The sequence below is a fragment of the Anopheles coluzzii genome, chromosome X (genome assembly GCF_943734685.1).
Source record: "Anopheles coluzzii chromosome X, AcolN3, whole genome shotgun sequence".
NCBI classification, from domain to species: Eukaryota; Metazoa; Arthropoda; class Insecta; order Diptera; family Culicidae; genus Anopheles; species Anopheles coluzzii.
The window spans coordinates 21,760,610-21,778,747 of record NC_064669.1 but is presented as its reverse complement, the minus strand read 5'-3'; the positions used below and the strand labels follow the sequence as shown (position 1 = coordinate 21,778,747).

The 18,138-nt window shown below is 37.0% G+C and overlaps 2 protein-coding genes across 4 annotated transcripts in view; one reads left to right on the top strand and one right to left on the bottom strand.

The window, feature by feature from the left end:
- LOC125906728 (uncharacterized) overlaps positions 1–18,138 on the top strand; it is a 363,957-nt gene that overhangs the window by 248,348 nt on the left and 97,471 nt on the right. The window lies entirely within an intron of this gene.
- LOC120953248 (inositol polyphosphate 1-phosphatase) lies at positions 154–4,159 on the bottom strand. Of its 3 annotated transcripts, none has more exons than XM_040373037.2 (4): positions 3,659–4,159; positions 3,305–3,527; positions 3,118–3,240; positions 154–1,273 (listed from the first exon to the last, which is right to left on the bottom strand). In XM_040373037.2, the coding sequence occupies exons 2-4, from the start codon at positions 3,512–3,514 to the stop codon at positions 506–508; spliced, it is 1,101 nt and encodes a 366-aa protein (XP_040228971.1). In that variant the 5' UTR covers positions 3,515–3,527; positions 3,659–4,159; the 3' UTR covers positions 154–505. The 3 variants fall into 3 exon arrangements, with proteins under 3 accessions (XP_040228971.1, XP_040228981.1, XP_040228987.1); XM_040373047.2 differs by having other exon boundaries at positions 3,305–3,515; XM_040373053.2 differs by having other exon boundaries at positions 3,859–4,159.

Genomic DNA, 18,138 nt, shown 5'->3' with positions numbered 1-18,138 from the left:
ATCCATAAACATCTTGGTGATATTGTTCTTTAAATGTATAAATGTATTCTTTACGACAACTTTCCATTAAATATTCTAACTTTATACATTGATTAATGGAATGAAAACAAATGCTTAGTTATATTTTCTAAGTCAAACATCAACTTCTACGAATGTTTTCTAAACATTTAGGTATCTATATTTCAACAAATATTAACAGCTACCCGAAACTATTTTTTTTCTTGTTTGACGTAACATCCTTCGAGCTGCTACATAGTCTGTCTCTAGGCCAGCTTTAGTCAGTAATGAATGGGGTTACTAAATTTGACTTGATTAGTTTACACTCAGCTAGGTTCATTCGAATTTTGATCCCATGATGGGCATTATTTACGTCGTACGGTGGACGACTGAACTACGGGACCGGCCCACTTGGACTACAACAACTCTCCAAATATGTATCATGTAATATATAATTGATACCGGAAAGCGTATAAGTTGGCGTATGTACGCCTAAGATTTGATAAGCTTACAATTTCAGAAATTCTCGAAGTTTATCGATGTTCTGGTAAGCAATAAGTCCACCGATATTACGGGTTACTTTATGATCATGGTATGAAATTTTCTTAACCGACTTATTAATCAATGTATCCTGCAGGTCGAATAGATCACCATTCATTGAACGGAGAATGGCTTGAGGTGCACAAGTGTCCCACTTGTACGTAGTTCCCTTGCTGAGAAGAAAAAGTTCTGCTTCTCCAGTAGCTATCTTTAGTATTTTGTAACCAGCGCCCGAAGAATAAACTACGTCATATTTTAGCTGATTCCGGATGAATTCAACATACTTTGATTGTTCGGACGGAGATAGTATAGCAATACGTGCATCAGTTCCCTGAGAAGCTATGTTGTTAAACTTTAAATCACCCACCGATAGGCCCCAGAAAATTTTACTTCTGTACTCTTCACGGAACTCTTCCTGATTACTGATTTTTTCCGCAAATGGTTGATTGATCACGCCAAGAATAGGGGTGCCCTTGCATGTTTCATAAACACCAATCAGTACTGTGCAGCATTTTAGACCGGATGACACAATATTCGAATATTTGGTTAATTTTTCTTCGCCTTTGATGTATTCGGCAGTACCATCGATTGGATCGATCCAAATACCCAATTGTGACCAATCATTGTCTAACGGTATTGAATCAGTAGGCAATTCCAAACTTTCAAAGTCAATTTCAACTTCCCGATAAACCTCATCGACAAGGGCAGCTGCGGATACTTTGTCGCCATTAAGAATCTGCAATTATTAATAAAAGAATTTTTGTTTTCAAATGAATATATCGTTTATCAATCAAGATTCTACATAATTAGTGATGGGAAAATTCCACTTATTGCTAAATCAAACAGAACTAGTTAATGAAAAACAGTTCATTTTAAAAATTCAATAAGAAAACATTGTTTTTAAGCTCAAAATATATGCACCGGAAATGCACGGCCGCGAAAGACATCACAAGCGCGAAACATTGTCATGTGACAGTTTTTACATAGATTATACAGCATGCGGACTTCCTCAAATTTACAAATTAAGCATTTCTAACTATAATTATCTAATAGACTTATTAGACAATGGAAAGTACTATCACCGTCGTTTGGTATTTTTCTGTCATATTGTAATTGACAGATAATTGCAATTGAACTGCAATTAAGATAGTTGCTTGGACTGGAAATCGAAAATTGACATGCTTATTTCTCAGTTGTGCCGGGAAGGATTCTGACTGCCAAGTTGATAGAAGTATTTGAATTGATTGTTCGTGTATGATAAAAAAAACAGAATGATAAACAATTCTTGATTGCTGGTGATAAAGCTCCAAAAATCAATAAATTGAGTGAAAATGTCAAAACTGACCGATCAATTCGAATGTTATAATATTACACGTACGCCAAGATTTTTGTGTCAAAGCTTACCGGAAAACACCAATCGAGGATGACAGTATAGTCTTTCCCCGAGTTACGCGACACCCGATTTACGCGGTATTTTTATTTTAACAGGTCATATGGAAATCGGTACAATTTTCTCCAACAATTCTCAAATGCAAAACTAACTAATTTTTTGTTAAAACATTGAAATCGCCAAAAAATCAGAAATCACTCTATTTTCTTCACGAATTGTACGAACTAAGTAATAATGTGCATAAAAGTACTAAAATCAATCAAAATTAACCATATATCAAATCAATTTTGGCTGAAAACGTGATGTCCGACTTACATGAAAATCTGAGTTACGCGTATTTCTCCCTAATTATTTGTATTATTTTATTACAGTCTGTCCCCGAGATACGCTATTAATGGGGACCGAGAAGAAACCGCGTAACTCGAATTTCCGGGTAAGTCGAATCACGCAGTTTTCAGCCAAAATATAGCTAATTTCATGTAATTTCGCTTGTAATGAGTAGTTTTAGTCACAAAATAAATTATTTGATATGATTTTCAAACAAGATTATGATTTTGCTTTTTTTTTTCAATAAATGTCAAAATTCGATCAAGGGAGAAATTATTTTGCAATCGACAATTTGCTTAAAGAACTGTAAAATTCAGAAAAAGACGTATCTCAGGGACTACCTGTATTATTTTTCTGATTAGCATAATTTGCAGAACAAAAGAGTACAAAATTAACAATTTAAGGTGAATAAAACCTATTTTGCAATTTTATTCGAAGAACAATTCCCATCACTGTTCATATTGCAACTCTATGTGTGGATAAAAATATATTTATATATATATATATATATATATATATATATATATATATATATATATATATATATATATATATATATATATATATATATATATATATATACATACATATATATATATATATATATATACATATATATATACATACATATATATATATACATATATTTAAATATATATATATATATATATATATATATATATATATATATATATATATATATATATATATATATATATATATATATATATATATATATATATATATATATATATATATACATATATATATATATATATATATATAAATTTTTTTTTCTTATATCTACATATTGTGATAAACAATTCTTAATATTGGAAAGAAAAGACCAATTTAATAAATACCTTTTCAAGCGCCTTAGTAGTGTTTCCTGGATCGTCCGTCACTGATACTATGATAGATTCGCCCGCTGTATTGGTAAATTTTGCATTCTCTTCTCCTCGGATGTTGTCACGTAATTCCGGAAACTAATCGATAAAATTGCAGTATCTCATTGTTTTAAGTCCATTTATGTCACGAAATGAATTTTACCTGTTTTCCAATGTCATGTTTTATCATCTCCTGTATCAGACAATCGGCCAGTGTTTTGAAATCATGAGCAAATCGGGTATTCGATTCGTCTTTACTTTTTTCTTGTACCAACAAGCTAAATAGGATTGGATTTTGGCGGCAGACACGAGCTATGTTAGCAGCCTTTTCGGATGCCTTAAGCACTTCTCTGAGAAGATTGATGGCGGACATGCTGTAATGAAATCTAACGCTTTGTTTGTTTCTAATGTATGAATGTAATAATATAGTACTGGAATACTATAAGATTGAATTCAACTGATTTTGATTGTCTTGACTGCGAAGTTTTGAGTCGGTCCGCTTAACTTCTTCACAAACCTAGTCGTATGAAGAGTCAATCCTTTTGACACACGTACAGATAAATCCAGTTGTTGTGCACAGTATTCACCTGAACACTAAGATTGAATTTTACTACGTTTCGAACAGCCGTTTCACTTGGCACGTCTCGTCTTTAATACTATGTAGATTCTATAAAAAAAAAACTATGACCGGAAAGTTGTCGATAAATGATTCAATACCTAGCACAAGAAAGCGTTTTCACAAGAACGAGACATTTATAACTACGCCGACGCAGTAACAATCGATCGAAAGAATAGTAGTGGCGAGGAAGGGTGGGGTTGGGGTGAAAGCAAGGATGTAATAAGATACCAGGTGGTAAAATACAGGGCAATTTAACAAACCGCCTCCTGTCGTGCGGGTTCTCGATCCAGTCGCGAGTCGCTTTGTCAAATCCCAAACATCTTTACAATCCGTATATGATCATGTTGTATGTTTTTGACATATTTAACGAAACAAACGTTGAATTCGGATGATAAATATAATTTGATAATGATTATTTACTTTAATTTCAATGAAAAGTGATAGAAAATAATCATTAAAACTTGGGAAAAGTGTCACGCAGGTTCTCCAATGGCTAGCTGTCAGAAGGGCTACATTACCTGGTCTTTTATAACATCCTTGGGTAAAACCCAGTCAGACAGCCTTCTGTTAATTTACCCATTCGATTAGTTTTATGTTTGTCATAACAGTAGGGTAACTGTACCAGTTTTCGGCAGGCTAGTGCAGCAGTTTCACAAAAAATGCTCACACATCAATATTTTTCATTATTTTTCTTGAAAGTGTTGTTATTCTGGTTGATAAACTATCATAGTGTGTTACAATATTTTTTATTTGCCGGTTCAAAGCCCTTTTTCATAAATATTCGTGAAAATGCAAACATTGATTTTGCTCCTATTTTCGGCAGTTTATTCCTATTTTCGGCAGGCTGTGTTCCTATTTTCGGCAGCGCGAATACGGGTCAGAAAATGTTTGTATCAAAGTGAATATGTACAAAAAAATGTTTAAAGCAATTTAACACTCTTACTTTCCTGAGATTGGTGTTATAAAGCACTTTAATCAAGGACCGTAAAGATATCAGGTCAAGTTATAAGCCCGTTTTGGCAGCTAGGTGGAAGAAGAATCGACGAAGAAAACTGACAGTTAGTTTTCCGCTTTTGGCGAACGCTTCAAGTTCTCGAAGAAAAATTTCCATTTTAAATCACGGACTGTGTTCTAATAAACTAAAATATTCACCCAAATTGATCTCCACCAAATATTGACCATGCAAAACGTAAACAATCCATCAATACATATACAGGCGGTCCCCGAGATATACGGTACCTCTTATACGCGGATTCGGAGATACGCGGTTTTCAAAATTTGACAGTTCTTGGAGCAAATTGTACTGATTTGACACATCAATTGTAAATTGCCAAATAATTTCCGTTTTGATCGAATTTTCAAAACTATTTCAAAAGGTTTAAAACTGTTATGTTCAGTCAGAATCATATCAAATAATTCATGAAGTGACTAAAACCGCCTCCTACTTGCAAAATTACACGAAAATTAGTGATATTTTTGCTGGAAATCACGAGATTCGACTTACGCGGAAATTCGAGATACGCGGTATTTTGCGGCCGTTTTCGGTCCCCATTAACCGTGTATCTCGGGGACCGCCTGTACAAGCGGAAAACCATCTGTCAAAATCGGAGCCCAGGGGGGGGGGGGGATCGTCAAAAGCGCTATAACTACACCTCATTACGCAAGTGCTACAAATCCACTAAACGACCACTAAATGGCTTCTAAACGACTCAAGCTTTCTACCTAAACGGAATATAGAAAGACTTCGTTTAGCAGACGGCAAACGACTCATGCGTTCTAAAGGCCGGGCTACATTGATCGTACTCTCTGCTGTAATTTTGATTTTCACTAGCGCACCTGGCGGCGGCTGACCGAAGCATTTTTCCAAACAATTTGGAGCCGCTCCAGAAAATTTGTTATTTTTCCATGTTTTTTACCTTAACTGGACTGGAAAAGCTTTGTAATTGATAGATGAATATGTTGTGCAAGTATTTCAGTCGTTTTCGCATCAAAAAACGGTGAAAAAACAACTTAAATTTGAGATCCGGCACGACCATTCCCTTGATGACCAAAAAAAGCTTCCACCAGCCGTCGCCAGATGCGCTAGTGAAAATCGAAATTACGCTACGGAGTACGATCAATGTAGCCCGGCCTTAAAAATAGCAAAAAAGCTGGTGGCGCTATCTGTTGGTGGGATACCCCAACCAGCTGAGCTTCATCGCTTGCAGGAGAGCTTTCTCATTTCCTCTGTACTGTTGTATGGTTTCGCATTGAAGTTATGCATCGCTAGAACTAGAACGGCGATACGATTGTTTAAATACTAAACTCCAATGGAAACCACCAGCACTGAAGCAAGTGATATTTGAGTAATGGTCGTTGGTGTCGGTACCCACGTATCTGACCACACGACCATTTATATAGATTTTTGCTCGGAAAGTTAGAAGGCTATATAGGTCATGATAAGATGAAACTTGTCGAAACACATTGCAAGAAAAGGATAGCATTATAATAATCAGTTTTAATACGCCATCTATTGATCAAACCAATAAAGCTGTGGAGCTTTAATTTTTTTCTATGGATATTCAATTTTCCAGTCGTTTAAGCTTGATCTGTGGCGCTTGGGACAGGCTTCTGTTAATTTACCCATTCGAGCAGTTATGTGTCTTTCATAACAGTAATTTAAGAGCAATTTAGCGGTACGAAGTGATGTCGTTTGTTGTCAGTGAAAAGATGTAAATAAGAACAAAAAGTGTATTGTTTTGACATCGGCCGTGTGTTTAAAACTATAAAATGTAAAAAAAACAACCGAGAAATTGCATTTATTAGTGCTATTTGTGCACCACCTTCTCCGGGTGATGCGGCTGTTCAAGTCGAGTGTGCTTAAAAAAATACATTGTAATCGTTTGTATAAGTTAAGGACAATGATTGAATAAAAGCATTCAACTGTAATATAATACATTTCGTGTTATTTATTAACAATTTGGCCGACAAAAATAAAAATAAAATAGGGGAAGGAATAGGATCTGTCAAAACAGCTCGAATGGGTAATTTAACGACTGCTAATTTACCATTAAATTACTCTTAAATTACCGGTAATTTAGCGGTAAGATAGGGGTAAATTAAGTCCGATTTGTCTGACTGGGTAGGGTTGTATGGCTGAAATCAAGTTTACGCCTAAGGCAGCGCTCTAGCAGCAATCGAACACGATATCGAACATGAAAAATATATGATATTTGACATATTCGATTTGATAAACAACAAATCGAACATGTCAAATCCCATACATTTTTCATGTTCGATGTCTTGTTCGATTGCTGCTAGAGCGCCGGGTAAGGCTGCGCTCTGGCACCAATCGAACACGACAATCGACTCGAACAAACCCATATAATCATATGGAGGTGCACTGTCAGACACAAACAAACAAACAAGACAAACATGTCAAATCCCATACATTTTTCATGTTCGATGTCGTGTTCGATTGGTGCTAGAGCGCCGGGTAAGTTTACGCATCGTGCGACGTCCGTTTATGATACAACCAAGGTAGATTTAAAAATATCAGGTGGTGGACTCTAGTGCATTTTGACAATTCGTCACTTGACGTAAGGTCCATAGGATTCAAACTTTGTTTACATTTATTGAATTTGTTCATATAATTTATCAACCCCAAGGACCGTAAAGATATCAGGTCAAGTTATAAGCCCGTTTTGACAGCTAGGTGGAAAAAGAATCGACGAAGAAAACTGACAGTTAGTTTTCCGCTTTTGGCGAACGCTTCAAGTTCTCGAAGAAAAATTTCCATTTTAAATTACGAACTGTGTTCTAATAAACTAAAATATTCACCCAAATTGATCTCCACCAAATATTGACCATGCAAAACGTAAACAATCCATCAATACATATACAAGCGGAAAACCATCTGTCAAAATCGGAGCCCAGGGGGTGGATCGCCAAAAGCGCTATAACTACACCTCATTATACATTCCACCTTGATCAACCCCATTTTTTCGATTAAATATACTTTAAAAATATATTTTGGATTTTGTAAGTTCTTATTAAACATTAGAAGATGGATTAAATTATGTTATTTTGTTTCATTCCGTGAATTTTTTCTATAATTCATTGTGTTTTCGACATTTTTTTAGATATAAATTAAGAAAACATTATTTTTTTCAATTTTCACATTGATTCCTTATTATCGACGAGCCGCATGGACAATTTACGTGAGATAAGGACTCTTACTCCCATGATTTTAATTTTTGTGCATAAACAAATCATCAAATCTTTTGTTAATATATCTCATTTTTTCGATAAAATCAATAGACACACAACAATGCACATAATAACAAAGAAATCTGTTCTATTTGCTAAGCTTTGTGTGCGGAAACCAATGGTCAACGGTTCTAAAATGACGTAAAGTCCCTTAACTATGGTGACTAGTGATGGGCGTTTCGGAGTGCACCAACGGCTCCGGAGCGGGCTCCGCACCAACGACTCCGGAGCCGGCTCCGCACCAACGGCTCCGCTCCAACGGCTCTCGAGCCGGTTTCAACACAAAGGACCAAAAGAACTTTTTAAATGAAGTTTCAATCGAGGAAATCCGTAAATAGCGGAGTAGGTCATGTTTAAAATAATTTATCAAAAAAAAAAAACATCGATTAGTTTTGCATATTGTTAAGAAAGACGAGACTAACGAATGCTACACAACGTCATGCATGTCAATACTGCAATCATATCGTGTGTTAGCTTCCACACGTGCGAGAATATATATTCTTTTATGGAACGGAGGCGTGAGTGTAGAGCCGTTAGTCCGGAGCCAGCTACGGAGCCGTTGGTGCGGAGTCGGCTCCGGAGCAGTCGGAGCAGAGCCGGCTCTGGAGCCTTAGGTGGGTGTGGGTGCGGAGCCGGCTCCGGAGCCGTTGGTGCGGAGCCGGCTCCGGAGCCGTCGGAGCGGGGCCGGTTCCGGAGCCGTCGGAGCGGAGCCAGCTCCGGAGCCGTTGGTGCGGAGCCGGCTCTGAAATTGCTTGGAGCCGGTCGGAGCCGGCTCCGGCTTCGGAGCCGTTTGCCCATCACTAATGGCGACCCCACAAAGGCCCTAATCCACCACCTGATATTTTTAAATCCACCTTGGATACAACCAAGGTGGAATGTATAATGAGGTGTAGTTATAGCGCTTTTGGCGATCCCCCCCCTGGGCTCCGATTTTGACAGATGGTTTTCCGCTTGTATATGTATTGATGGATTGTTTACGTTTTGCATGGTTAATATTTGGTGGAGATCAATTTGGGTGAATATTTTAGTTTATTAGAACACAGTTCGTAATTTAAAATGGAAATTTTTCTTCGAGAACTTGAAGCGTTCGCCAAAAGCGGAAAACTAACTGTCAGTTTTCTTCGTCGATTCTTTTTCCACCTAGCTGTCAAAACGGGCTTATAACTTGACCTGATATCTTTACGGTCCTTGGGTGTAGTTATAGCGCTTTTGGCGATCCCTCCCTGGGCTCCGATTTTGACAGATGGTTTTCCGCTTGTATATGTATTGATGGATTGTTTACGTTTTGCATGGTTAATATTTGGTGGAGATCAATTTGGGTGAATATTTTAGTTTATTAGAACACAGTTCGTAATTTAAAATGGAAATTTTTCTTCGAGAACTTGAAGCGTTCGCCAAAAGCGGAAAACTAACTGTCAGTTTTCTTCGTCGATTCTTCTTCCACCTAGCTGTCAAAACAGGCTTATAACTTGACCTGATATCTTTACGGTCCTTGGATACAACTGAATTTACATTCCATTTACCAAATGTGATTGCACTCCAATGGAAATGTCACAAAACGCATTTACTTTGACGACCAAGGTGGATTAAATATATCAGGTGGTGGTTAAGGGACTTTGGTAGGGTCGTCTTACAGTCCAAATAGACATACAGCGAAAACGTCGCGCGCAACGACATCGCGCTCAACAAAAAGTAGCTCAATTTTGCAAACAGAGCTATTCGTCGCGCGCGGAAATTTTGGTTCATCCTAAATAATCGAATTATCTAGTATTTTTACAAGCCAGATTAATGCCAAACGCAAAAAAATAGATTTGAACGCATTCTAATCTATTTTTGTGTGTTATCGAATAAAAAAACAAGTTGCTTGACTGAGTCAGATGAGCTACTTTGATCTACACCAAGTGAAATGTTGAGCTATTTTTCTTCGCGCGGGACGTTGTCACTCTATGTCTATTTGGACGGTTACCGTTCAAATAGACACACAGCGAGAACGTCGCGCGCGGAAAAAAGTAGCTCAATTTTGCAAACAGAGCTACTCGTCTGGCGCGACTTTTTGCTTCATCCGAAATAATCAAATTATCTAGTTTTTTTACAAGCCAGGTTAATGCCAAATGCTAAAAATTAGATTTGAACACATTTTTATCTATTTTTGAGTGTTTTCAAATATAAAACCAGTTGGTTGACTGAGTCAAATGAGCTACTTTGATCTATACGTAGTGACATTTTAGGCTCCTGCCGAAACTCGGAGCAATAACACACTATGGATTCGGCTGAATATTCCTTTTAAAATTGATCAGAACACTACAATGCGTATATCGACACATAATATGACCTTTCTTGTACCAAATATCACCAATTTTACGACAAAACATGCACTAACTTAAAAGAAAAATAAATATTTGTAAGCCAGTTCGCATCGTACGCTATAACCATCAAACTGTCAATGTTCTTCAATGGCTACTCTTTTTTAACGTAGCATCAAAATGGATCTTAAAACGAGCCAAAATAAGCAATATAAAATTAATATTTAAAATGCTTTTCTCACCAATCTTGGGAAAGTAAGAGTCTTAAATTGCTTTTAACAAGTTTTTGTACATATTTACATAGATAAAGACACTTTCTGAACCGTATTTGCGCTGCCGAAAATAGGAACACAGCCTTCCGAAAATAGGAGCAAAATCAATGTTTGCATTTTTACGAATATTTATGAAAAAAGGCTTTGAACCGGCAAATAAAAAATAGTGTATCATGCTATGATAGTTTATCAACCAGAATAACATCACTTTCATGAAAAATAATAAAAAATGTTTGTGTGTGAGCAGTTTTTGTGAAACTGCTGCACTAGCGTGCAGAAAACTGGTACAGTTACCCTATGTCTTTTTTAACTGTTTATTAGAACGATACCTCGGTTTGTGAGATTGAGCTTCTTTGTTTCGCGCGTGAAGGTCTCGCTCCACGTCTATTGCACAAAAATATGCGACCTCGTTTCTACACAGACCTTGACGCAAAGTGTTCATGTGGATGTGATACACGTTGGCAACAAGGTGGAATGTATAATGAGGTGTAGTTATAGCGCTTTTGGCGATTCCCCCCCTGGGCTCCGATTTTGACAGATGGTTTTCCGCTTGTATATGTATTGATGGATTGTTTACGTTTTGCATGGTCAATATTTGGTGGAGATCAATTTGGGTGAATATTTTAGTTTATTAGAACACAGTTCGTAATTTAAAATGGAAATTTTTCTTCGAGAACTTGAAGCGTTCGCCAAAAGCGGAAAACTAACTGTCAGTTTTCTTCGTCGATTCTTCTTCCACCTAGCTGTCAAAACGGGCTTGTAACTTGACCTGATATCTTTACGGTCCTTGGGTGTAGTTATAGCGCTTTTGGCGATCCCTCCCTGGGCTCCGATTTTGACAGATGGTTTTCCGCTTGTATATGTATTGATGGATTGTTTACGTTTTGCATGGTCAATATTTGGTGGAGATCAATTTGGGTGAATATTTTAGTTTATTAGAACACAGTTCGTAATTTAAAATGGAAATTTTTCTTCGAGAACTTGAAGCGTTCGCCAAAAGCGGAAAACTAACTGTCAGTTTTCTTCGTCGATTCTTCTTCCACCTAGCTGTCAAAACAGGCTTATAACTTGACCTGATATCTTTACGGTCCTTGGATACAACTGAATTTACATTCCATTTACCAAATGTGATTGCACTCCAATGGAAATGTCACAAAACGCATTTACTTTGACGACCAAGGTGGATTAAATATATCAGGTGGTGGTTAAGGGACTTTGGTAGGGTCGTCTTACAGTCCAAATAGACATACAGCGAAAACGTCGCGCGCAACGACATCGCGCTCAACAAAAAGTAGCTCAATTTTGCAAACAGAGCTATTCGTCGCGCGCGGAAATTTTGATTCATCCTAAATAATCGAATTATCTAGTATTTTTACAAGCCAGATTAATGCCAAACGCAAAAAAATAGATTTGAACGCATTCTAATCTATTTTTGTGTGTTATCGAATAAAAAAACAAGTTGCTTGACTGAGTCAGATGAGCTACTTTGATCTACACCAAGTGAAATGTTGAGCTATTTTTCTTCGCGCGGGACGTTGTCACTCTATGTCTATTTGGACGGTTACCGTTCAAATAGACACACAGCGAGAACGTCGCGCGCGGAAAAAAGTAGCTCAATTTTGCAAACAGAGCTACTCGTCTGGCGCGACTTTTTGCTTCATCTGAAATAATCAAATTATCTAGTTTTTTTACAAGCCAGGTTAATGCCAAATGCTAAAAATTAGATTTGAACACATTTTTATCTATTTTTGAGTGTTTTCAAATATAAAACCAGTTGGTTGACTGAGTCAAATGAGCTACTTTGATCTATACGTAGTGACATTTTAGGCTCCTGCCGAAACTCGGAGCAATAACACACTATGGATTCGGCTGAATATTCCTTTTAAAATTGATCAGAACACTACAATGCGTATATCGACACATAATATGACCTTTCTTGTACCAAATATCACCAATTTTACGACAAAACATGCACTAACTTAAAAGAAAAATAAATATTTGTAAGCCAGTTCGCATCGTACGCTATAACCATCAAACTGTCAATGTTCTTCAATGGCTACTCTTTTTTAACGTAGCATCAAAATGGCTCTTAAAACGAGCCAAAATAAGCAGTATAAAATTAATATTTAAAATGCTTTTCTCACCAATCTTGGGAAAGTAAGAGTCTTAAATTGCTTTTAACAAGTTTTTGTACATATTTACATTGATAAAGACACTTTCTGAACCGTATTTGCGCTGCCGAAAATAGGAACACAGCCTTCCGAAAATAGGAGCAAAATCAATGTTTGCATTTTTACGAATATTTATGAAAAAAGGCTTTGAACCGGCAAATAAAAAATAGTGTATCATGCTATGATAGTTTATCAACCAGAATAACATCACTTTCATGAAAAATAATAAAAAATGTTTGTGTGTGAGCAGTTTTTGTGAAACTGCTGCACTAGCGTGCAGAAAACTGGTACAGTTACCCTATGTCTTTTTTAACTGTTTATTAGAACGATACCTCGGTTTGTGAGATTGAGCTTCTTTGTTTCGCGCGTGAAGGTCTCGCTCCACGTCTATTGCACAAAAATATGCGACCTCGTTTCTACACAGACCTTGACGCAAAGTGTTCATGTGGATGTGATACACGTTGGCAACAAGGTGGAATGTATAATGAGGTGTAGTTATAGCGCTTTTGGCGATTCCCCCCCTGGGCTCCGATTTTGACAGATGGTTTTCCGCTTGTATATGTATTGATGGATTGTTTACGTTTTGCATGGTCAATATTTGGTGGAGATCAATTTGGGTGAATATTTTAGTTTATTAGAACACAGTTCGTAATTTAAAATGGAAATTTTTCTTCGAGAACTTGAAGCGTTCGCCAAAAGCGGAAAACTAACTGTCAGTTTTCTTCGTCGATTCTTCTTCCACCTAGCTGTCAAAACGGGCTTGTAACTTGACCTGATATCTTTACGGTCCTTGGGTGTAGTTATAGCGCTTTTGGCGATCCCTCCCTGGGCTCCGATTTTGACAGATGGTTTTCCGCTTGTATATGTATTGATGGATTGTTTACGTTTTGCATGGTCAATATTTGGTGGAGATCAATTTGGGTGAATATTTTAGTTTATTAGAACACAGTTCGTAATTTAAAATGGAAATTTTTCTTCGAGAACTTGAAGCGTTCGCCAAAAGCGGAAAACTAACTGTCAGTTTTCTTCGTCGATTCTTCTTCCACCTAGCTGTCAAAACAGGCTTATAACTTGACCTGATATCTTTACGGTCCTTGGATACAACTGGATTTACATTCCATTTACCAAATGTGATTGCACTCCAATGGAAATGTCACAAAACGCATTTACTTTGACGACCAAGGTGGATTAAATATATCAGGTGGTGGTTAAGGGACTTTGGTAGGGTCGTCTTACAGTCCAAATAGACATACAGCGAAAACGTCGCGCGCAACGACATCGCGCTCAACAAAAAGTAGCTCAATTTTGCAAACAGAGCTATTCGTCGCGCGCGGAAATTTTGATTCATCCTAAATAATCGAATTATCTAGTATTTTTACAAGCCAGATTAATGCCAAACGCAAAAAAATAGATTTGAACGCATTCTAATCTATTTTTGTGTGTTATCGAATAAAAAAACAAGTTGCTTGACTGAGTCAGATGAGCTACTTTGATCTACACCAAGTGAAATGTTGAGCTATTTTTCTTCGCGCGGGACGTTGTCACTCTATGTCTATTTGGACGGTTACCGTTCAAATAGACACACAGCGAGAACGTCGCGCGCGGAAAAAAGTAGCTCAATTTTGCAAACAGAGCTACTCGTCTGGCGCGACTTTTTGCTTCATCTGAAATAATCAAATTATCTAGTTTTTTTACAAGCCAGGTTAATGCCAAATGCTAAAAATTAGATTTGAACACATTTTTATCTATTTTTGAGTGTTTTCAAATATAAAACCAGTTGGTTGACTGAGTCAAATGAGCTACTTTGATCTATACGTAGTGACATTTTAGGCTCCTGCCGAAACTCGGAGCAATAACACACTATGGATTCGGCTGAATATTCCTTTTAAAATTGATCAGAACACTACAATGCGTATATCGACACATAATATGACCTTTCTTGTACCAAATATCACCAATTTTACGACAAAACATGCACTAACTTAAAAGAAAAATAAATATTTGTAAGCCAGTTCGCATCGTACGCTATAACCATCAAACTGTCAATGTTCTTCAATGGCTACTCTTTTTTAACGTAGCATCAAAATGGCTCTTAAAACGAGCCAAAATAAGCAATATAAAATTAATATTTAAAATGCTTTTCTCACCAATCTTGGGAAAGTAAGAGTCTTAAATTGCTTTTAACAAGTTTTTGTACATATTTACATTGATAAAGACACTTTCTGAACCGTATTTGCGCTGCCGAAAATAGGAACACAGCCTTCCGAAAATAGGAGCAAAATCAATGTTTGCATTTTTACGAATATTTATGAAAAAAGGCTTTGAACCGGCAAATAAAAAATAGTGTATCATGCTATGATAGTTTATCAACCAGAATAACATCACTTTCATGAAAAATAATAAAAAATGTTTGTGTGTGAGCAGTTTTTGTGAAACTGCTGCACTAGCGTGCAGAAAACTGGTACAGTTACCCTATGTCTTTTTTAACTGTTTATTAGAACGATACCTCGGTTTGTGAGATTGAGCTTCTTTGTTTCGCGCGTGAAGGTCTCGCTCCACGTCTATTGCACAAAAATATGCGACCTCGTTTCTACACAGACCTTGACGCAAAGTGTTCATGTGGATGTGATACACGTTGGCAACAAGGTGGAATGTATAATGAGGTGTAGTTATAGCGCTTTTGGCGATTCCCCCCCTGGGCTCCGATTTTGACAGATGGTTTTCCGCTTGTATATGTATTGATGGATTGTTTACGTTTTGCATGGTCAATATTTGGTGGAGATCAATTTGGGTGAATATTTTAGTTTATTAGAACACAGTTCGTAATTTAAAATGGAAATTTTTCTTCGAGAACTTGAAGCGTTCGCCAAAAGCGGAAAACTAACTGTCAGTTTTCTTCGTCGATTCTTCTTCCACCTAGCTGTCAAAACGGGCTTGTAACTTGACCTGATATCTTTACGGTCCTTGGGTGTAGTTATAGCGCTTTTGGCGATCCCTCCCTGGGCTCCGATTTTGACAGATGGTTTTCCGCTTGTATATGTATTGATGGATTGTTTACGTTTTGCATGGTCAATATTTGGTGGAGATCAATTTGGGTGAATATTTTAGTTTATTAGAACACAGTTCGTAATTTAAAATGGAAATTTTTCTTCGAGAACTTGAAGCGTTCGCCAAAAGCGGAAAACTAACTGTCAGTTTTCTTCGTCGATTCTTCTTCCACCTAGCTGTCAAAACAGGCTTATAACTTGACCTGATATCTTTACGGTCCTTGGATACAACTGGATTTACATTCCATTTACCAAATGTGATTGCACTCCAATGGAAATGTCACAAAACGCATTTACTTTGACGACCAAGGTGGATTAAATATATCAGGTGGTGGTTAAGGGACTTTGGTAGGGTCGTCTTACAGTCCAAATAGACATACAGCGAAAACGTCGCGCGCAACGACATCGCGCTCAACAAAAAGTAGCTCAATTTTGCAAACAGAGCTATTCGTCGCGCGCGGAAATTTTGATTCATCCTAAATAATCGAATTATCTAGTATTTTTACAAGCCAGATTAATGCCAAACGCAAAAAAATAGATTTGAACGCATTCTAATCTATTTTTGTGTGTTATCGAATAAAAAAACAAGTTGCTTGACTGAGTCAGATGAGCTACTTTGATCTACACCAAGTGAAATGTTGAGCTATTTTTCTTCGCGCGGGACGTTGTCACTCTATGTCTATTTGGACGGTTACCGTTCAAATAGACACACAGCGAGAACGTCGCGCGCGGAAAAAAGTAGCTCAATTTTGCAAACAGAGCTACTCGTCTGGCGCGACTTTTTGCTTCATCTGAAATAATCAAATTATCTAGTTTTTTTACAAGCCAGGTTAATGCCAAATGCTAAAAATTAGATTTGAACACATTTTTATCTATTTTTGAGTGTTTTCAAATATAAAACCAGTTGGTTGACTGAGTCAAATGAGCTACTTTGATCTATACGTAGTGACATTTTAGGCTCCTGCCGAAACTCGGAGCAATAACACACTATGGATTCGGCTGAATATTCCTTTTAAAATTGATCAGAACACTACAATGCGTATATCGACACATAATATGACCTTTCTTGTACCAAATATCACCAATTTTACGACAAAACATGCACTAACTTAAAAGAAAAATAAATATTTGTAAGCCAGTTCGCATCGTACGCTATAACCATCAAACTGTCAATGTTCTTCAATGGCTACTCTTTTTTAACGTAGCATCAAAATGGCTCTTAAAACGAGCCAAAATAAGCAATATAAAATTAATATTTAAAATGCTTTTCTCACCAATCTTGGGAAAGTAAGAGTCTTAAATTGCTTTTAACAAGTTTTTGTACATATTTACATTGATAAAGACACTTTCTGAACCGTATTTGCGCTGCCGAAAATAGGAACACAGCCTTCCGAAAATAGGAGCAAAATCAATGTTTGCATTTTTACGAATATTTATGAAAAAAGGCTTTGAACCGGCAAATAAAAAATAGTGTATCATGCTATGATAGTTTATCAACCAGAATAACATCACTTTCATGAAAAATAATAAAAAATGTTTGTGTGTGAGCAGTTTTTGTGAAACTGCTGCACTAGCGTGCAGAAAACTGGTACAGTTACCCTATGTCTTTTTTAACTGTTTATTAGAACGATACCTCGGTTTGTGAGATTGAGCTTCTTTGTTTCGCGCGTGAAGGTCTCGCTCCACGTCTATTGCACAAAAATATGCGACCTCGTTTCTACACAGACCTTGACGCAAAGTGTTCATGTGGATGTGATACACGTTGGCAACAAGGTGGAATGTATAATGAGGTGTAGTTATAGCGCTTTTGGCGATTCCCCCCCTGGGCTCCGATTTTGACAGATGGTTTTCCGCTTGTATATGTATTGATGGATTGTTTACGTTTTGCATGGTCAATATTTGGTGGAGATCAATTTGGGTGAATATTTTAGTTTATTAGAACACAGTTCGTAATTTAAAATGGAAATTTTTCTTCGAGAACTTGAAGCGTTCGCCAAAAGCGGAAAACTAACTGTCAGTTTTCTTCGTCGATTCTTCTTCCACCTAGCTGTCAAAACGGGCTTGTAACTTGACCTGATATCTTTACGGTCCTTGGGTGTAGTTATAGCGCTTTTGGCGATCCCTCCCTGGGCTCCGATTTTGACAGATGGTTTTCCGCTTGTATATGTATTGATGGATTGTTTACGTTTTGCATGGTCAATATTTGGTGGAGATCAATTTGGGTGAATATTTTAGTTTATTAGAACACAGTTCGTAATTTAAAATGGAAATTTTTCTTCGAGAACTTGAAGCGTTCGCCAAAAGCGGAAAACTAACTGTCAGTTTTCTTCGTCGATT